At 46.4% G+C, this 21,724-nt stretch overlaps 2 protein-coding genes across 2 annotated transcripts in view; both read left to right on the plus strand.

Moving 5' to 3' along the window:
- Positions 1-3,714, plus strand: part of Pex26 (peroxisomal biogenesis factor 26) — a 34,317-nt gene extending 30,603 nt beyond the window's left edge. The window contains exon 6 of the transcript XR_008719796.1: positions 3,697-3,714. The gene's annotated coding sequence lies outside the window, so the exon portion shown is untranslated. The remainder of the gene's footprint in view (positions 1-3,696) is intronic.
- Positions 1-9,956, plus strand: part of Tuba8 (tubulin alpha 8) — a 16,263-nt gene extending 6,307 nt beyond the window's left edge. The window contains exons 2-5 of the mRNA XM_055604279.1: positions 3,697-3,919; positions 4,710-4,858; positions 6,502-7,182; positions 9,546-9,956. Coding sequence (XP_055460254.1) covers positions 3,697-3,919; positions 4,710-4,858; positions 6,502-7,182; positions 9,546-9,839 — 1,347 coding nt within the window. The 3' untranslated portion in view covers positions 9,840-9,956. The remainder of the gene's footprint in view (positions 1-3,696; positions 3,920-4,709; positions 4,859-6,501; positions 7,183-9,545) is intronic.
- Positions 9,957-21,724: the final 11,768 nt, after the last annotated feature.

The raw sequence follows: 21,724 nt of genomic DNA on the forward strand, positions 1-21,724 counted from the left end.
CCTCATAACAGACGATGACCTTTCCTAGGTGTGAGGAATGGCCTCCCAAGGGTGGAGGCTCATCTGGGAGAAACGGTGGCTGGGCAGACAGTGTAGAAGAGGCCTGCACCAGCTTCTGCCAGGGTCACAAGCCCTAGGTTATCTACTTAGGACCGTCTACTTTGGCTCGGTTTCAGAGGCTTCAGTGTGTGCTTGGTGGCCCCTGTTGGTTCTTGGTCTGGGCTGGATGGCACACACACTCGGTGGTTTAAGGAGCAAAAGAGAAAGAAGACTGGGGTTCCACGGGCCCAGTCTGTCCCCAAGAACCAAAACACATACGTTGGGCCCCACCTTTCAGCCTCCCCTGCCTCCTAATAGTGCTAGAGGCTCTGGGCCAGGCCCTTAACAGGCCTATGGAAGACATTCTGGATCCAAACAGTGGCACCCCATCGTGGGCAAAGCATCCCGTGGAATCCTGAGGAGGTTTGTGGACCACAGGGTTCCAAGAAACTTCACATGAGTTGTCATTTCACCCGCATCTGAACTCTACCCTTTGTGCCCCACAACCTCTTCCCTCCCTCTTGGTCTGAAGTCCTGTTGCTTTGTGGGTGGCTCATCTGCTGCAGAACAGGCCTGGTAGTGGGTGTCAATACCAAGCCTGTCATGGGAAATTCCAAACAGGAAACGGAGATCAAGCCCAGGACCTTGAGTATGGTAGGCAAGTGCTTTGAAATTTTCACTTGCCCCCTCAGGATGGGCCCTGAGTGTCTGTTGAGTAAGTGGCTGTGTGAGGCGGGAGAACCAGGCTATGTGGTTATATGGTTATATATCAGGCTAAGAGCATGGCATCTCCACTCTTGACTCCTGCTTTTCACCTACTTCTTTTACTTTGTTATTAACGCCTTGAGTTTTACTATGAAAAAAAAAAATTAAACCTCCAGAAAAGTGCATGAGTATAATGCCACCCATGTGTTTATTGCTTAGATGTAATAATCATCATCTTAGACCACATCATCTCATCTCCTGTGCTTATTAATGTGTTTGAAAATAGCTTGGAGTGCAGCTCACTTGCCTAACATCGAAGGCTCAGGGTTTGGTCTCTAATACTGTTAAAAATAAAAAAAAAGTACTTTAAAGTATGTTAGATGTGTCAGACATAATTCTAGACACTAAGAACATTCTCATACCCAACCTCATTTTTATCTTAATTAATAATTAAAATTAATGAAATTTTCTATTTTGGCTTGTTCAAGTCAGAATTCAAAGTCTGCATAAGTTTGTGTAGCTGTTCTGCATAAGCCATGTAGCTTTCCTACATGGCTTTGGTATGGCACAGTCCCTATTACCACTCTTCTTATGAATTAAGAGGGTGTGTGTGGCTCAGTGGTGGATCACTTGCCTGGCATGTGGAGGTGGGGGAAGAAGAGAGAGAAGGGGAGAAAAGGAGGAAGAGAGAAAGAGAGAGAAGAGAGAGGAGGGAGAGGAGGGAGAGAGGGGGAGAGGGAGAGAGAATATTTGTAAGGATGAAGTGCAATAGGGCAGCGTGACTCCGTCATTCTGTTCCTAGGTGTTTAGTGGGCATGATACTCTCAAGCAAAGGAACCCATCGGTAGAGTGGAAAGGACAGCCTGAGTGGGACACAGGAGTTCTTCTCAGGATGTATTCTTTTCTTTTTTGGTTTTTACTCGAGAAAAGAGGGAGAGAGGAGGAAAGGGGCTGAGAGAGAGGATCTCTAGAAAGATATTTATTCATTAATAAAAGATTGAGGAGAGCATCAAAGAGGCCAAAAACAATGCATCTCACGTTGGTGGTTGTAGGATACTGATATCCTCTCCTCCTCCTCTTCCCATGATTTTTTTTTTCCCCCTGGAAAAGCCTTTTATCTTCCCTGGAAAGGCCTAGAGTGTTCCAGAAGGGAAGCCAGCCAGCTGGAAACCAGCAGCACCCTCAGTAAGCTGGGGATGGCTGAGACACAATGGCGACACGAAGGGACAAATTTCAGAAAGCCGAAGTCTGGGGCCACAGACGATACTGCAACTTGAAGGAGGAGCCTCAGGACCGGGTTCTTTGTGGACCTGCCCAGTGCTCCCCAGTGTCAGTGCCTTCCTGAGAAGCCACAGCTTCTCGCTGCATGTGCACGGTAGCTTTGCGTCAGCAATAACATGCTGGGTCTGGGGGCAGCTGCTTGGTTGGTATAGGACGTGCTCTCCTGAGTCCTGAGCCGAGCGCTAAGACAGAAACAGAAAACACCCTTGCGACAAAGCGGCTAAGAAGGGGTGGGGGAGAAGCTCCAAGAGGGCGCCCATGAGGGCAACAATGGCAAAGCCAGTGGCAAGCGTTGTTAAATGCTTCTTTTTTCAGATGAGGAGAGGTGAAGCGACTCAGCTAAGCTCATATAACACAGCAAATGCATTGAGTGGGCGAGCTGTGAGTGAGGCCTTTCTCTGGGCATCGGGAGGCACTGCTGAACCGAACTCTTCAGCCCTGTGTTCTGCACTGGTGGCTCTGAATGCCTGCACACTTTTCTTCCCAGGACAAGGGCTAGCAGATGGGAGAGAACACGGACTCAGCCGTAAAACCAAACCAGGAGGCCACAGGTCCTGGAATCTCTGGCCCTTAGAGGTGTTCAGGGCATCTGCCCTGCCCCTGTGTCTGGAGGGGATTCTGAGCATCCAGGTGTCTGAACTTGGATGTGGACACGGCTTGCTTCCATGACCGGCCATGCTCTCTGGAGGCTCTGCTCCCAGCTTGGGTTACACGGGGCTGGAAAGTGCCACGTCAGGTTGTGGATAAGAATAGAAACCTACAGACCAGGCACATGCTTCCCTGCTGGGCTCTGGCAGGTGCCACAGTTCAGAGTCACCCTGTGTGGGCCTGTGCTTCCCCACAGGCTGGGAATGGGTGAAGGACAAGTTCATTTTCCCAGGAAATCTGCTTCGGAGAGAACTAAACACACACTTGTACAGAAACACACAGAGACACACACAGAGACACAGAGACACACACAACACACACAGAGACACAGATACACAGACACACACACACACCTTATCCTCAGCTGATAATGCTAAGATCAATTAGACAGTTGAGGCTTTAAATCGGAGCAATACAGATAGAAGGGCACTCAAAGGGTAAGGTCTACTTAACACTTGGCCTGATGTAAGCAACGCTGTATCAACGGTGGCTCCAAAATTGTTTCCAATTTCTCAGCATTCAGGAAGAGCCTAACTTGACCTTAATGGCAAGTAGCTAGTTAGTTACTTTTACATTTGTAGCCATAACGCTGACTATGCCTATGGTGATGCCCTGTGATTGTCCGGGGCTCTGTTTGCACACCCATGTCTATGATGTCTCAGAAGGTCAGTGTTTAGGAATTTATGTGGGCGCTGCCACAGTGTGCTGTGGTGAGGTTAAGGTTAGCTCTGCTGCTGTCTTTGCTTCTCCATCAGTACCAGGTATGAAGGAATAACCTTGAGGAGCAACGCTTAGAGCAGTCGAGCCATGGGACAACCGAGTTCTTTGGGACCGTCTCTGGTGCCAGCTGTAGCCGTGCCAGGCACCTGGACCCCCAGATATGTCCTGGTTGTGGGGTGATGTGGCTGTGGGGTTGAGAATCCTGTGTCCCGAGCACGAGAAAGAGACAGTCTTTAGATGGGAGGCCTCACTCCCCGGCCAGGACCTTGGGTTCTCTGACCTTGATGTGCCCTGTTTCCACAGCGGGAATGCATATCAGTCCATGTGGGTCAAGCTGGGGTGCAGATTGGCAATGCCTGCTGGGAGCTCTTCTGTTTGGAGCACGGCATCCAGGCAGATGGAACCTTTGGCACTCAGGCCAGCAAGATCAACGACGATGACTCCTTCACCACCTTTTTCAGTGAGACTGGCAACGGCAAGCACGTGCCCCGGGCTGTCATGGTTGACCTGGAACCAACTGTAGTAGGTGAGTGCTGGCCAAGAGCTCTTTGCCGGAAACAGCCAAGTAAGTGCAAGGGGCTTTGGCTTAGGAGAGTGAAATGAGTTGAAAGGTTATGAGTGAGCCAACCAGACTCATCCTCCCTGTGACTTCCCTTAGCTCCTTGGGGGCGCTGGTTGCAGTAGGGGTCAAAGGTTCTCTGCTAATTTGTGCGGAGCAAGGTGCTCCTCCAACCTGCTTAGTCAGACAGAAAGGACCAAGATTGTTACTGAGAAGCAGGGAGCTAAAAAAAACACTAAAAAGTTTTAGAAACTATTAGAAAGTTCTCTCAAACAGCCCATTTCCTAAAGCATAGGTTTCAGACTCTGTGGGCTTGCAGTGTGGCCTCGTGGGTGTGGTGAAACACGCCAGCACTTTAGAAACAGAGATGTTGTGTGTGTAGACCACCACTCCTCCAGACTCAAAAACACAGGTGGATTCCGTCTTTCCCAGGGACAGGGAGGGTTCCCTGTGCTCTTGGAAGGATCCAGATCCAGGTGGTGGAGGGAAGGAGGGAAGGAGAAGAAAAGGGCTTTGGTGTTTGATGAGTGCTTGTCTGCCCCTTCAAGTCTCCTCCTCCGTCCTAGCCTGGCTAGTGCCCTACTCACTCAGGATCTCTCAGTCACTTACAGATTTGCTTTAGGGAGGGCTGGCTTTGCTCGTGTGTGTGTGTGTGTGTGTGTGTGTGTGTGTGTGTGTGTGTGTGTCTCATCCACAGACAGGAGGGCTAGAACATCTCTCTTGGAAACCAGGATCTGAGGGTCCTGTCTCTTGACAGATGAGGTGCGGGCAGGAACCTATCGCCAGCTCTTCCATCCCGAGCAGCTGATCACAGGGAAGGAGGATGCAGCTAACAATTACGCCCGTGGGCACTACACAGTGGGCAAGGAGAGTATCGATCTGGTATTGGACCGAATCCGGAAACTGGTAAGCACCTCATGGCAGGGCAGGGCGGGGCAGGGCGAGCAGGGTCAGGCTTGGACTCCGGTGGGAGAGAGGTGTGTGTCCACTGGCTGCCAGTATAGCTCCTAGAGGGTGTGTGTGTGTGTGTGTTTTATCAGGCACATGCTGTAATACTGGCTGTACTCCTAGTGGTCTGTTTATGTTTCAGAAGGAACAATCATAGGGACAGTATTCCTCCCTCGCCCAGGTATCCTGGCCTGCTCTATAAGCCCAATTTGTTGCTAGTCTATGGTAATATCCGGGAAGAGTTCAGCCATCTGTGAGGTCGAAGTTAGAAACACAGGTTAGAAAAGCATTAGTTTGGAACAGGTGAGGAAGAGATTTGCTTACACATCTGAGTACTTACATATACTTTATAAGTTCCATTTATACATCTTTGCTTTCTTATCCCAAGGGAGCAATTGATGGATCCAGGAGTTAAGGGCTGGACAGGCTTTGAGTCTTAACTCGGCTCATGCTCTGCTAGACGGGCAGGGTTAGGACTTGAATCAGGTTCCGTCGTGGGCGACATCACTGCGCCCTTTAAAGCTCTCGTTTCTGTATGGTGGGAAAAAAATTGATGGACCTGTGGTGCCCAAAAGTTCAGGACCACTGGATTGAAGATTGTAGCTCAAATCCTCCTGGACAGTTCTGTGAGTCCATGAATTCTCTTAGCTCTTCCAGGAGTCCATACTGAGTGCTTATACATCAGGCACTTGCTGGGAACATGGTGTGGCCTCATGCACCATCACAGAACCTTCCAAGAGGGGAGAAGACCTTTGGGAAAGGTTAAAAAGTGGCTGAAGTTTACAACTTTACAAGCTGGGAATTCATGGATGTGTGTGTCGCCTTGGCCTGGCCATTCCACGATGTACACAAGAGCCGAAGCACCACAACCTGTCCCGCAAATACACACAGTTGTGATTTGTCAACCTGAAAACCTTCTCTTTTTAAATATCAAAATTTCAAAATCTCTAGAGAGAGAGAGAGAGGAAAAAAACCCCATTGTTCCTTTTACACTTCTTTTTTTTTTTTAAGATTTATTTATTTTTTTTTATACACCACACTCTCTCTGCATGTGTGCCTGCAGGCCAGAAGAGGGCACCAGATCTCATTACAGATGGTTGTGAGCCACCATGTGGTAGCTGGGAATTGAACTCAGGACTTCTGGAAGAGCAGCCAGAGGCCCTTAACCTCTGAGCCATCTCTCCAGTCCCCCTTTTACATTTCTAAGACTGGTACCCGAGCCCTTTCCAAGGTTGAGATGTGCAGGCCATTCATGCCCATACAATCAGAGGACGAGGACAAGGCATAGCAGATAAGGTTTGGGCCCTCATAAGACAAGGTCTACCACCAGTGGCAGCTTTGAGACTTCCTACTCCTGGTTTGGCCAGCTCCGAGGCAGAGCCTTATGCACATATATGTGGTTTGCCGGTCTGGCCATTAGCCACCCCCTCCAAGACCAAAACAACCTCTTCTGTGTTTTATTCCTTATAGGCTATTACGATTTCACTGACATAAAAATATTGAGGATGAGGTATGGCAGACAGCGGGGGTTTATCTGGATTTGTCTCCGTGTTGGGGGTCTCAGTACTCTTCCTGATTTCTCCTTGTTTCTGTCTCCCCAGACGGACGCCTGCTCTGGCTTGCAGGGCTTCCTGATCTTCCACAGCTTCGGTGGGGGCACAGGCTCTGGTTTCACTTCTCTGCTGATGGAACGCCTTTCCCTTGACTATGGCAAGAAGTCCAAGCTGGAATTTGCCATCTACCCAGCCCCGCAGGTGTCCACAGCAGTGGTGGAACCCTACAACTCCATCCTGACGACCCACACCACCCTGGAACACTCAGACTGTGCTTTCATGGTGGACAATGAGGCCATCTACGACATCTGCCGCCGGAACCTGGATATTGAACGCCCCACGTACACCAACCTCAACCGCCTCATCAGCCAGATTGTGTCTTCAATTACTGCCTCTCTCCGCTTTGATGGGGCCCTCAATGTGGACCTCACAGAGTTCCAGACCAACCTGGTACCCTACCCCCGAATCCACTTCCCGCTGGTCACTTACGCACCCATCATTTCTGCTGAGAAAGCCTACCATGAGCAGCTGTCTGTGGCAGAGATCACCAGTTCCTGCTTTGAGCCCAACAGCCAGATGGTGAAGTGTGACCCACGTCATGGCAAATACATGGCCTGTTGCATGCTCTACCGCGGTGATGTGGTGCCCAAGGACGTGAATGTTGCCATTGCTGCCATCAAGACCAAGAGAACCATCCAGTTTGTTGATTGGTGTCCCACAGGCTTCAAGGTAAGAACTGATGACGTAGGGTGGGGGAGAATGGTGGGGATGCAGGAGGGGAAGTACTGAGCATTGGGGAGAATGAATCTTGGGAGCTTCTGGTCTTTTATGACACAGCAGGGAGGTGACATAAAGCAAATGCATCACTGACTTTCTTCAGCTTTGACTGAGACATTCAGCTGTTTAAGGCTGATCTGCTTAAGCCACTTCAGAAAGAGCATGAGGTTAGCCAGACATGGTGGAGCACACCTGTGATCCCAGCACTCTGGGAGGCAGAGGCAGGCGGATCTCTGTGAGTTTGAGGCCAGCCTGGTCTACAAAGCCAGTCCAGGAAAGCCAAGGCTACACAGAGAAACCCTGTCTCAAACACACACACACACACACACACACACACACACACACACACACACGCTGAAGAAGGTTAAATAATCTTAAATAGCGGCACACTCATATACTTTTTTTTTTTGACTTTTTTTTTTTTTTAAACTGAGGGACCTGACTCACCACATCTTGAGAACCTGCAACTCATTTCAGTTTGCCTAAAAGGAAGTTCAGTGGCTATTTTACACTTCTAGGTCCATTTTAATTTTAGAGCTAACAAAATGGTTCCAGTTTTTAGAGAGACATAATTCTTTCTTCTAACAGACAATGCATTTTTTTTCCCCCAACGTATAATAAAAGTTAACTATTTACCCTGTAAGCCTTAATCAATTTAGAATAACACCAAGGCTGTTTCGAGTCTTTATGTGACTGAGTCCTGTTTGTCATGAAGTCCTGACTTTCTCCCCTCCCATTAGCTATGCTGCAGAGCAAGGAAGCAGTTTCTCCACCCACCGCTCCACTCCTGTGGCCCACACCACCTTTTCTTCCTAGACACTATGTACTTTTATGTGTCAGTTTGGTCATTCTTGCCAAAAGCAGTCACGGTTGTCCAAAAACTGGACTACTTGTTTTGAATTGGAATAACCACACGGGCTAATAAGGGAGAAGGAAAAAAAAAATGAAAGAAATGGGGAAATAGTGGGGGTAATGAATAAAGATGGATGGCCTCTCTCTCCTTCATTTTGAGCCTGCTCCGAGGTCCCATGTGGAAAGATGAGCAAGGCGGTGCTGGCATCGGTAACTGCTCTTCAGGAAAGCTCATGCCAGCAGAATGCTTATTACTAAGTCTCACCTGTTGACATCCTCCTCAGGGGCGTTTGTTCCCAGCTTGACTCAGGTGTATGCCGTCACCTTCCAGAAGGGAAGAGAGGCCTAGGCTGGCCAGAGCCACACCAGCAAGACACACAGTGTGCTATTGCTGTGTTATCTCTTTCACATCTGTGGCCTGCTGCATGGTTAGCAGCTGTGTGCCTTACAGTCAGCAGTTCCTGAAGACATGTTTGTAAAGCAGTGAATCTACGAGGCTGGAAATTTAAGCATGACGTCGGACCAGGATATATGTTAGTTTTGGGCAGTACCACGGTTCTCAGTGTCCTGTGTTACCACAGTTTGTATCTTGGTGTCATGGCCTTCCAGTCTCCTATAATTCTTGCTCTGCTCTGGTTTAGGGCCCTTGTGAGGAGATTTCTAGGCTGGAGGCCCCGCTGGGAAGTGTCCCTCCCCATCCCCCAATATGCAAGCAGATCTTGGGAGGTTGGCTTGCTTTTGAGTGACCTCTCACTTCTGTGGTTGGTATTCTTGCTTTTCTTCTAAGAACCCTGTTTACCAGAGACCCGGCCTGGCGGCCTGGCGAGCAACACCATCCCCAAGGACTTCTTTAATTTATTGCTCTGGATATTCCCCGTGCCCTCTTAAACAGCCCTTTACCCCTGACAGATAAACTTTCCTAAATTTATTGCAAAAAAATAAGAGGAGCATCGGATAAGCATCCAGAAAACAATAAGCTCGGCGATAATAGATAATAATGTCAGTTCTGGAAATTGATCTGCCTCTAGCAGGGAAGGCATTTCCTGTCCCCTGCTCCTAAGATAAACATTCAAGATGCCTGCTTTCAGGCCATGGTTTCAGACAGTACATTTGGCAACTTGATAATTTCCACTAACATTTTACCAGCCTGTCCTTCCTCTATTTCTCCTCCAGTCTTTAGTTTCTAAGCCCTTGTTGGTCCTCCTGCCTCAGACTCCATGGTACTGAAATTATAGGCACACACCACCTTGCCCGCTCCCTTTTGATTTTTTTTTTTTCCCTTAGCACATACCCTTTTGATCTGCCCGTGTTCTCAACTTCCTTGTTCTTCCTGCTGTTCCGTCCTGCAGTTCCACCCCACACCTATGCCTGGGTCTTGCCAACATAGCCTGCTAACAACCGATTGCCCAACATCTTTGGCTGACTGGCATGTTGTCTGTGGCCTGTCTTTTTTATTTCCCCAGGTGGGCATCAACTACCAGCCACCTACTGTTGTGCCAGGAGGGGACCTGGCCAAAGTCCAGAGAGCTGTTTGCATGCTGAGCAACACTACAGCAATTGCAGAGGCCTGGGCCCGCCTTGACCATAAATTCGACCTCATGTACGCCAAGCGGGCCTTTGTACATTGGTATGTTGGAGAGGGAATGGAAGAAGGAGAGTTTTCTGAAGCCAGGGAGGACCTGGCTGCCTTGGAGAAGGATTATGAAGAAGTGGGGACTGATTCATTTGAAGAAGAAAATGAGGGGGAGGAATTTTAAATATATGACTGCCCCGTGACTGTGTCTCTCTGTTTGTGTCGCCCCACTCAGAGCATGCTGGGTTCCTTTCCCGAGCACTGTGCTAAGACACACAGCAGCAAATGTGCCTGCTCTCTCCTGTTTTCTCTTCTTACTGTGCTGTACTCACTCTTCTATGGGAAAAGGAAACCACAGAAAGAGAAAGTGATAGGCTGGCCCCGGCCTGGTTCCTGGTACATAAAAGGAAGGGCCCCTGACTCCAGCACCCTGGCAATGTGGCCAGCCATACAGATACTGAGCACACAGGGACCCCTCCCTGGAACGAGAATAGCTTCATTACTGGAGGATGAGGGTGGGGTGAGGGCACACATTAAGAATCTTAATTTTCTAGGTTAGGCTGGGTCACCTCCAAGACAGGGCCTGTTGGTGGAAGAATAGGAAAAACACCAGCAAAATCCCAACCTGGGAAGATGCTGTGATGGATCTGCAGCACAGCCCTGACCCTGCCTGGATCGATCACATCCATTCAGTGTTTGAGTATCTTCATCCCTTTCCCCCTCAAGGGTGTATTCCGAGACTCTCATTAGGTGTTGACAGTCACCAAGAGTCCTGACCTGGACCTGTATGTATGCGTTTTTCCATACTTACACACATTGTGAAGTGTAATTTATACATCAGCACGGTAAGAGGTTAACAGTCACCATCTACAGAATGGAGCAACTATAACAAAATACTGTTTAAAAGTTATGCAAGGAGCCGGGTGTGGTGGCACAAGCCTTTAATCCCAGCACTCAGGGAGGCAGGGGATCTCTGTGAGTCTGAGGTCAGTCTGGTCTACAGAGTGAGTTCCAGGATAGCCAGGGCTACACAAAGAACACCCTGTCTTGAAAAACAAAACAAAACAAAAGCAAAAAGAAAAGAAGTCTTGGGTATAGTTCTTTGATGAGCAGGTGTTTATCACATGTGAAAACCTGGGTTCATTTTCTACTACTGTACTCAGACAGACAGACAGAGCAGCAGATGTGCCTGCTTCCTTCTGTTTTCTCATCTGGCTGTACTCGCTCTTCTATGGGAAAAGGAAACCATAGGAAAAGAAAGTGAAAATAAAAGTACCCACAGTCTATGCTATGACCTAGACACTATCTCAAGAGCCAGTGAGAGCCTTCCTAAGTACATTTTTTAAAAAAAAGTCCAGTTTAGATGGTGTTTAGAGATGTCAAACAGCAGTGACACTCCCCATACTATCAGGACAGATACTATCCCGACAGTATCGGGAGTGTCACTGTGGACTAGTGGAGCCTAGAAAACATGAGTCCAGTGATACTGGGCATAGGGAACAGCAAAATGAAAACATAAGGGAGCAAGTCTGGGTTTTGACAGCAAAAAGGAGTTTGCCAGGAGGGTGGGAAGTCAGGCAGGTGGCACAGTTATCCAGCCTGAGAGAGAGAGAGAGGGGGAGAGAGAGAATGTCATGAATGTTAAATGTCTCCTAAGAGCAACATAAGAACCTGAAAGCTTGAGGAAGGCTTCCACGGCACCTTATCTTTTATATACACCTTCAGTGCCCTCAACAATCTCAAGATGGAGTTCGGGTCATTTTGTAGAGGACACAAGGATGGAGATTCGACTGCTAAAGACTTCCAGGGTTGAGTTGGTTATGTTGTGGGTCCTTGTGCACCAAACACATACCCCTTTAAGCCTGTGTTTCTAGAAGGTTTCTAGTCTATTCTTTGGAAACCTCGAGAGAAGTAGAGTGTCATTGTCCAAAGAAAAGGAGAATTAGGCAAGAAGTGATGCTGGCTGTCTTCAGAGAGACTGCTCTCTTGCCCTTTTATGCAGAAGGTCACAGTGCTAAAAGAGCAGGTCTAGGTCTATTTTCTGTGGAGAAATCACAGAAATCATGAAGGGCCCAGAGCATGCCCTTTATGGAGATGGGCTCTCCAGTTTCCACAGCTGCCTGTACAGATGTCTGTGGTAGGGATTGTCAGCCCCTGTCAAGAAGGGGCATTTTCTCTGTTGATAGAAATGAGAGAAGACAGAGTCGCTGATAGACACCAACCTGATGTGAACTAGATTAAAATAAACACAATGGCAGCCATAGCATTGTCTCAGAGCTGTGTATAAAGGGAGTCGGGGTTCAGGAAAGTTTGAAAAACCTTCTTCTGCTGCTTCTTCTTTTTATTTTTTGGGACAAAGTTTCCCTGTGTAGCCTTGGCTGTCCTGGATTCACTTTGTAGACCAGGCTGGTCTCGAACTCAGAGATCTGCCTGCCTCTGCCTCCATGAATTCTGGGATGACAGGTGTGTGCCACCACCACTCCGCTGCAAAACATGGATGAGGCTGTTTCTTCTCTTCCATCTTCTGTCATTTGTTTGGGCCCTTGTCCTACTATGAGCAGCTCCACTTCTATGGCCCAGTTCAGGAGGTGGAAGGAGTATTGAGTTTTAAAACTGAAGATTAGTGTTCTCCATGAGAGGGAGGAGAGGGAGCTGGTCACTGCCATGTCCCAGGCATCCGCTTGTGAATCTTAGCCTACTGCACTTCAGCTTGAGGCTTCTTAGGAAGCTAAGGTAGGGACTGGAGCTAAGGTAGGGACTCAGTGGTTAAGAATGCTTTCTGTTCTTCCAGAGGACCGGAGCTTGGTCCCCAGTTCCCACATGCAACACCTTACAGCCTGTAACTCCAGCTCCAGGGGATCTGACATGCTCTTTTGGCACCTATACTTGCACACACACACACACACACACACACACACACACACACACACACGCATAAACACACACACACACACCACACTTACTCCCCTACACACTCAGAGGGGGAGGAGAGGGAAAAGCAAGTTCTGCAAATACCGTCAAGGTCCTGGATTAGAAGGGCAGTTACGCAGTAGCCTTTTGGGAGATTCCTGGCCTGGCTCTCTTGGCTCATGCCAGGGCCACCAGAGATGGCCACCTTAAGAAAATTCATTACCTGAGAAAAAATACTTTTACTTTGTTGTATTTTATGCCAGGGTCTAGAAGGCTCCATGGCTAACATAACATCAGTGATGTTTGTTTTCTTCCCTAGTTTATCAAATGCAATCCCAGGCTCCTCTGGGTGAGAGTGTGGCTAGGCATGCTTCCCCTGCTCCACATTTGCTCCCAGTTTAGGAAATCAGCTTAGGTTCCAAAGTGAATCTCCTAAGGAAGAAGGTGGGCATGTTCCTTTTCTCTGAACTTGCTGGTTCAGTCAGCAATTTGATGAGTTGTCTTGGTTAGGGTTCTCTAGGGGAACAGAAACTTATAGAATGAGTATGTAATATGGGATTTTATTAGAATGGCTTACGGGCAGTGGTCCAGCTAGTCCAACAATGGCTGTCCACCAATGGAAGGTCCAGGAATCCAGCAGTTGTTCTGTCATGAGGCTGGAAGTTTCAGCTGGTCTTCAGCATACGCTGGAATCCCAAAGGAGGAGGCTTTAATGTCCGTGAAGCAATGTGCTTGCCAGGAGATGGAGAATAAGCAGGTAAAGAGAGCAAGCTTCCTCCTTCCATGTCCTTGCTGGAACAGGCTTCAGGCTGCTAGCAGAAGGTGTGGCCCAGGTTGATGGATCGTCCCATCTCAAAGGATTGAGATTAAAAGTGGGTCTTTTCCATTTCAAACAATTAAGGGAAAAAAATTCCTCACAGGTACACTCAGCCACTTGTGTTGTAGTTAATTCCAGACATAGTCAGGTTGACAACCAAGAATAGCCACCATGGTCCTCATAGTCTGATTTGACTCTAGTGTCAGGAGGCATGGCCTCTCGTGCAAGCTAACAACTGCAATCTCTCTCCTCCCCTTCCTTCCTCTCCTCTCCTCTCTCTCCCCTCTCTTCTTCCCCCTTCTCTCTGTGTTGCAAGATCTAACTCTTTACGATAAGAAACAACATAAAGTGCCCCAACACAGTACCATAAGTCCAGGACGGTGGGCACCTTGAATTTCTACTTGCAGCAATCTGGATCGTGCTGAAAGTGTTGGCTAGAGCAATTGGATAGGGAAAAACTAGAAAATTATTTCTATAGTGCTAGAATGGAACAGCTGGAAAATACTATGCAATCAATGACAAGATTAAATAAAGTGAAACATAGCTTTTATTTTCAAGATAATCAGAACAGTGGAAGAGGAAGGCTCTGCCAATAATAATAATAATAATAATAATAATAATAATAATAATAATAAAAATCTTAACTACTTAAGAATCACAACTTAGGAATGTTAGGAAATCTTATGGGAAAAACTTTAAACTCAAAGATTCAGATGTATGCTTTTAATCCCAGCAATCAGGCAGGAGGGATCTCTGAGTTTGAGGCTGGCCTGATTTACAGAGTAAGTTCCAGAACAGGCAAGGCTACACAGAGAAACCATCTCAAAAAAAAAAAAAAAAAACCCACATAGATCCAGAAGTGAAGTGCTGAAGTGCTGAAACTGGAGAGATGGCTCAATGGTTAAGAACACTGGCTTAGCTAGGCGTGATAGCACACACCTTTAGTCCCAGTGCTCTGGGAGGCAGAGACAGGTGGATCGCTGTGAGTTTGAGGACAGCCAAGGTTACACAGAGAAACCCTGTCTCAAAAAAATCAAATCAAAAGAACACTGGCTGTTCTTCCAGAGGACCTGGGTTCAATTTCCAGAAACTACATGGTGGCTCACAACTGTAACCCCAGCTCCAAGGGATACAACATCCTCACACTGACATACATGCAGAAAAAAACACCAGTGCAAATACAATAAAAATAAACAAAGCATTAAAAAAAAGTAGACCACATTTAAAGACTTTATCAGTGTCTCAGCAAAGTAAATTCTGTGCTCGTGTGTTACTTAATGAACTGAATGCAATACCCTCAAGTTTTTACAATCTTTCATTTTTTTTAAAAAGAAAAGTCCTGTCACTATGAAATAATGAGATACATAAAGAGCTATAAAAGCAGTGTAGAGGGGAGCCACAGCTGCCTTGGTGGAGAGATCTTTGCCATGAGCCAGGCAATCTGAGTTCATCCCCAGGACCCACACACGAAAGAGGGGACCACTCCCAGAGCCATCAATCTCCACACGTGTGCTGGAAGAATTAGAACACACACAACAAAGTTCAAAAATGTAACTAAAAAACAGCACACATTAGGGCTGCCGCACGCCTTTAATCCCAGCACTCGGGAGGCAGAGGCAGGCAGATCTCTGTGAGTTCGAGGCCAGCTTGTTTTACAAAGGAAGTCTGAGACAGCTAAGGCCACACAGAGACAGCCTGTCTCAAAAAACCAAAAATTAAGGATCTCCTCAATACTAGTTGCTCACATCATGCACTATCCTTAATCCTGCTTAATAAACTCACGCGTGGAGTAGTGAGATGGGTAGAAAGGAGGTAAAGAAAAAAAAAAAGCAAAAACAAAACAAAACCAAACCAAAACCAACCAACCAACCAACCAACCAACCAACCAACCAACCAACCAATCAAACAAAACCAATGAAACCAGCTGGGCATCGGAGGTGTACACGCCTTTAATCCTAGGACTTGGGAGGCAGAGGCAGGTGGATCTCTGGGTTCAAGGCCAGCCTGGTCTACATTGTCAGGTCCAGTACAGCCAGGGCTACCCAGAGAAAAACCAAAACTCCAAAACCAAACCAACTAAACAAAAATACAAACCTGCCACAAACAAACAAACAAACAAACAAACAAAATTCAAATCAAATAAACAGCAACAAAATCCAAAACATCACTGGCCTTGCATTCCTGTGACTTGTCCTGCAACTATTTGCTGTGGTGCGGAAGTATCTGGCTTTTCCTGGCGGAAGTCCCTAAGTAGGGGACTCCTCAGGCTACCCTGAAAAAGGGGCACCTGGTGTACCTTGCTGATCTGTAACTCCGACTGTCTTTAGGCTCACCTCACATTGAAAACAGACCCCTGTAATTTACTTCTTGCATCCTCTTATACTTTTCTGAGGATAAAGGTAATTTCAAAGTAAAAAGCCATGCAGCCAGGCTCTCAGGATTCTCAGGCAGGAGACAGGGACGGGGTGAGGAGCAGGATATGTCCCCACCAATCCCCACTTTGAAGTAAGTCTGTTGGCTAGCCAGTCCTGAGTCCTGGGCATCTCAGCAGGGAGCCCGTCCTGTCTGAGAGGGAAAAGCTGCTTCAGAGATGGCGTTCTGAGCAGCAGTGGGATTCTGACGTTACTTTCTAACATACCCCCTGGTCCTGGGCCAGAGGAAACAGCACGTGGCTTGTCTGAGAAGACAGCACCTTAAGGATGAATCCTAAGCTACTCCCCGGCCTTAGAAACACTCACTACCCTCCTGAGATGAATTAGCCCTGGAACGGTACCCCGGGAGATGGTATCTTTAATCAGTACATTTTAGGTTCCAAAACTCTTTTAGCTGGCCAGTTCTTTGCTTGATAAGGCTCTTATCTTTTTCCTCTGGAACTGGAGGCTTTCCAGTTGATTCTTCAGCCCCTCCTGCTTTTGCAGGAACTGCCTTTTGTAAAGTTTGCTCTTTCATACAGCAATGTCCTTACAGCTTCCCCGTTCTCTAAAGGGGTATGCTAAGGAAACTGAGTATCCGAGGTTGTTCCTAGTTCTTCCTTTTTTTTTTTTTCCTTTTCCACTGAGCACAGAAGCGTCAATCAGTATAAAACTTAAAGAAACAACAACAAACCAAAACAACAGAGAAGCCAAATTGGCCCAAATACCCAAGGGTATACCTTGAGTTAATATGATCATAGTATGTTCTTTCAGTTTCCTGTTAGTCTATGTTCATAGCAAGTATCAGTTTCTCATGGTTGTTTGGGCGTCATCTTGTCTGTTGGTTTAGCTGTTAACCTTCACCTGTGAGTTGGCATTCTTGTTATGTGTGTGTGAGACTGTAACGGAGTTTTTTTTTTTTTTTTCTCCCCTCTTTCAACCTAACTACTTGGTTCCCCAACCATCTGCCACTTTAAAACAAAACAAAACAAAACAAAAAAACTAGCTAAACTGGCCCGGTGGCACACACCTGTAAGCTCAGCACTCAGGGAGGCAGAGGCCGGTGGATCTCTGTGAGTTCAAGGCCAGCTTGGTCTACAAAGTGAGTCCAGGACAGCCAAGGCTACACAGAGAAACCCTGTCTCGAACCTTCCAGCCCCCCAAATTTCATTTATAAAGGAAATTCTTCAAGAAAAGTCAAACAGCTAATTGTTAAACTTGATTTCACCTTGCTTTAGTCTTTAAATCTCATGTGAGTTACATCCTTTGAGGAAAGAACTGTGATCACGCCTCAGCTGTTACAGAGATGCCTGAGAGGGTGCCTCTCTCTTGAGAAGCTTGTACTGGTGACGGGTATATTCTTTCTGTCTCTTTCCTTCTCTTTGTCTCTCTCTTCCTGTCTTGCTCCCCACTCTCTCCTCTCTCCCTTCCCCTCTCTCTTCCCCTTTTTCCAAGTTTAAGTATAGAAACGTGCATGGCTCCACATTGACTTCTTAATAAGCTAGCTAACTTGTGTCTCTTTGTCTTGTCCTGAAAGCAGTCAAGGACCTAGCTTTCTCTGAATGGAGGTCCCTAAGCAAGAAACTCCTCAGGCTGCTGGAAGCAGTGCTGGGCTAGAGCTACTCACTGCTGTCACACCATCGGATGGTTAAACGAAGAAACAGTGATACCAGCCAATGCTGGAAGGATCTGGTGATCGAATATCCATGGCTATTGGTAATGTAAAACAGTGTTGTCAAGTGCAAAAAAAAAAAAAAAAAAAAAAAAAAAAAAAAAAAAAAAATTTCTAGGGGAAAAAATAAAGTTAAACATGGAGCTACAAACCACTCAGCAATTGTACCCTAGGTATCTATCCCATGCAGAAAAAAATACATAATTTTGAATAGTGGTTTTGTCTGTAATCAAGAAAAAATGGAAATAACTGAAGAGCTGCCTAAACAAATACGTCTATCTTATGGAACACTACTCAGCAATAAAAAGGAACAAACTATTAATATTACTGAGTAATAATAACAAATCTCTAAAAAAATTATACGTGTGTGTCTCAGAGTTAATATCTATTTGTGTCACATGTTGACACAAAAACACACCTAGCCTCAAAGGGAATAAAAGTTTTTTTTTTTTTTTTTTTCCTGGAGCCAAAGTTGAGTGAGCAAGGCATGGGAAACACAGAGCTAGGTTGCCCCAGGCCCCATATGAAAGCAGTTTCATAGCAGCGGAACAAAGACAGTCATAAATCAAGGCAAATTTAAAATCCAGTGGTGAGTACATTAGACAGGTGGCTAAAGCAAGATGGAGGATTCTTTCTATAGGCCTCTGATGCTATCTGATGGCATCTTTAGCTTTTGGATTGGTGGAAGCTGGTAGCCCGGTCAGTATTTCCAGCCAGTTACCCAGTCCCTGCAGGAATTCTCGTTCACAGACACTTTGGAAGTGACAAAATTGTAGCTGTAAAAATTGGATGTGTAGATGCTAAGAGGTAGGGAAGGAGGTGGAGGAGGTCTAAGGCGTTCTTGTGGAGGAAATGCTCTAAGCTAGGGCTGTGTCAGCACTCTAGTTGGAATTTGCACTACAGTTTTTTAAAATGTTGTACAGGGAGGGTAGGAAGAGTCCAGAGTCTCTATTTTTCTTATAACTGATCACATGAGTCTATGAAGATCTCGAAATGGCAGGGAAAAACCTAAATGAGTGAGATTATTCATTTCAGCCTAAATATTGACTAGATTTTAGAGCGTTTCCAACTTTGATGATGATTGTTTTGTAAGAAGGTAACTTTGGTTCTAGGAGATCCACCGTGGATTATTCAGAGCTGGAGAATCCGGACTCTGTAACTCACCACTGACTAGTCCAGGAAGAAGGGGGAAAAAAAGCAATATATAGATTGATATGTGGTGTGTGTGGTCTGCTATGTTCGAGGCTTAGAAATAATTAGACAGTTGTACCCAAAATAATGCCAATAATGAGGGAATGGCATGTTCGGATCACTGAACTCTGTCTTCCCTTATGTGCAAAATAAGACATTTAGCAACAATTCTGAAGGGCCCTCTGGTGAGGAAATCCATATGTCGTTAGGGGACAGAGAATGGCTGGGCAGGTAATGGCACTTACCTTTCTTCCCCAAGGTCTCTGGTTTTTGTTTTCTGAGCCTTCAGCTGGGAAAGTGAAACCTAAGGTCCTGTGCCTCTGCTTCAGCACCACCCTCCTTCTCAGGGGGAATGGCTCCTGTGGGAGGAATTCAGTTTACAGCCTTAAAAAAAAATCATGCCTAATTCTTGACTATATGCAGACCACAGAAATTTAGACCACAAAAACATCAAGGGCAGTAGGAAAGAACCGTGGAGAGGGGATTGTACAAAACAACATATACAGAAATGAGCTTGGTAAAGAATGGCCAAAATTTTATCAACCATCACGTTCTTTAAAACAACAAACTATCTAACTCCCCGGGGCACAGTATGCCCTTCTTATGAGCATTGCTGTCCTGGCCTCTGACATGACTTGTCCCTGAAGTAGCCTTCCCGTTAGGGAGGAGACACTGTCTGGTCCCACATAGTAAACAATTTCTTCTGTGACCAAGTTTTTGAGTGAGGTGGTTAGTTATGGCCTCTTGTTTCATAATTCAACTTTACAAAAAGGCAAAAAGTTAGGTATACTGCCAGGGAGGACTCCGGTAACACCGAAATTACCCCACGTAGGCAGCATGGACAAGCCATAGGAAAAGCTCCTCGGGGCCCAAACTCACTTTGGAACAAGTATTATTGTGGTCTGAACTTAAATTCTTTCTTCCCTGATATTGAAAAGGCATCCAAACAGCATAATTTTATTAGCAGTCTTCAAAAAAAAATGATGTACTACCCTATAATTTTGTTTTATATTTAACAACTTGAAACAACACAAAGCCTATGGGAAACCTATAGTGCAAAGAACACACACACACACACACACACACATACACACACACGTATATATATTGGTACCACATAAGAATAAGTTCTCTTTCTCTCTTTCCTTTCTCCTTTCTTTCTTTCTTCTTTTTTTTGACACAAAGTCTAACTCTGTAGACCAGGCTGGCCTTTAACTCCCAGCAATCTTCCTACTTCTGTTTCCCAAGTGTCAGGATTACAGATGTGTGCCACCACACCCAGCAAGTACACTCTCCGAATCATGTTTCTTCCCCCTAATGCCTTAGTATGAAATTATTACCACCCCCATTTTACCAGTTGTCCCCATAACATCCCCTAGGGCATAAAGATGCCATTCAGGACATTCGGCGTGTCTCCCATGTCCCTGCTAGTCTGGGACTGTTCTCAAACCTTTGATTTTCACGGCCTCAATCTTTAATGAAGACAGCTAGCTGATTTGCAGAAGGATCTGTCACTTTGGGTTACTAAGATGTTTTCTTTGGTAGCAGTGAGACCAAAGGTCCAAGACAGGAGAATTCCAGAAGGGAGTTGTGTTCCTTACCTGGTGTGCCGGTAGCTGTGCGGACACCAGAGACATCCACGCCTGCTGGAAGGACACATCTTTCTGGCTACTTTTCGTTTACATTACTTACATTATCTGCAGCTACAATGTAACATTACATGTAGAATATTATGAGTAACTGGTGTGTATTTTGTGGGAAAGTACTTTGTCCTATTAACTATCTGAGCCTCATCCAACTTTCATTTTACTGGGGAGTTCACTTGTATTGGTACAGACGCTAGCTTTCTGTTCATTTTAATGATTCCAGTGTCATTTCCACATCTGTTTCCATGTTTAGTTTGTTCTAGGCTCGGCCAGTGGGAGGACGTGTCTGTGGGACACACTCCCTCCTATCCTGCTTCGGTTCCCCTTGTGATTTTCTTTGCTGCACTCCTGGAAGCACCCTTTTCTTTTGTTTGAGAATAAACTGGAAACCAGAATCTGTGTGCTGTGTGCCCTGAGCGTCACCAATCCACACCCTTGCAGTGAGCCAAGCTAGGGAATGTAAGCACACACACACACACACACACACACACACACACACACACACACCCCTGGACTGTGCTGGAAGGTAAGGAGAGAACAGGAATGGGGAAGGAAGGGTCCCAAAGCCACCCATTGCAATGGGTTCTTGCTTCATCCAAATGTCTCCTGTCTATGACTAACCCTAGCTCATTCTGTCCTGGCACAGATGGCGAACACTTGCTTCATTGAGCAAGAAGGAGTAAAAACAAAACAAAACAAAAAATCACTTGGCTCTAAGGAACTGATTTCTAATCACTCTATAGGTATAATAGATTGGTCAAACTATCAAATTCTGTAACATCCTCTTTTCATTCCCCTCCACTCTATAGACAGACATATTTGCCTATTTTTATGTTGCAACTATAACAACAAAACCAAATACAGACCCTACCAGAATCCATAAAGTCTTGGTAGCTTTGGGTTAGGGGTTTCACTCTGTCACCTCAGTCCAGTCCTGGGGGTGCGGCTGGAGAACCACCCTCAGAACAAGCACGCATGGAAACCTCATCCTGATCCCACACTTCACCTAGCCCAGCAGCCAGCGGATGCCCTCCCAATCCCCCTGCCTGCACTCCTGTAGCCGACATACCGGGTAAGGAGCTAGCAAGTTTTTCATGTGTGTTCATCCCAGATCCTTCAAACCAGGCTCGGCTGAGGCCGTGCTTTGTTCCTCGCACCTCTGTACCTTCATGGCCGCCTGGTGTGCTAATTACAGTGGTCTGTTAGTTTCCACAAGGGGTGGAATTGCTCAGAGGTCTCCTTAGGACGTTGGTTTCAGCACCCTAAGATGCTCACAACCTCTTTGATGAAATAAAAACTTAACATTTTCTCCTATAAAATCGGGATTAAAAAGAGGCACCAAAGACTGTCGTGTAGACTGGCAAATAAATAACAGAGAACGCAGTCAGGAAACGTTGTCGCTGGCTGGCCCTTTAACCCTTG

This window comes from Psammomys obesus, unplaced genomic scaffold (assembly GCF_907164565.1).
Source record: "Psammomys obesus unplaced genomic scaffold, mPsaObe1.curated_primary_1811, whole genome shotgun sequence".
In the NCBI taxonomy this organism is placed as follows: Eukaryota; Metazoa; Chordata; class Mammalia; order Rodentia; family Muridae; genus Psammomys; species Psammomys obesus.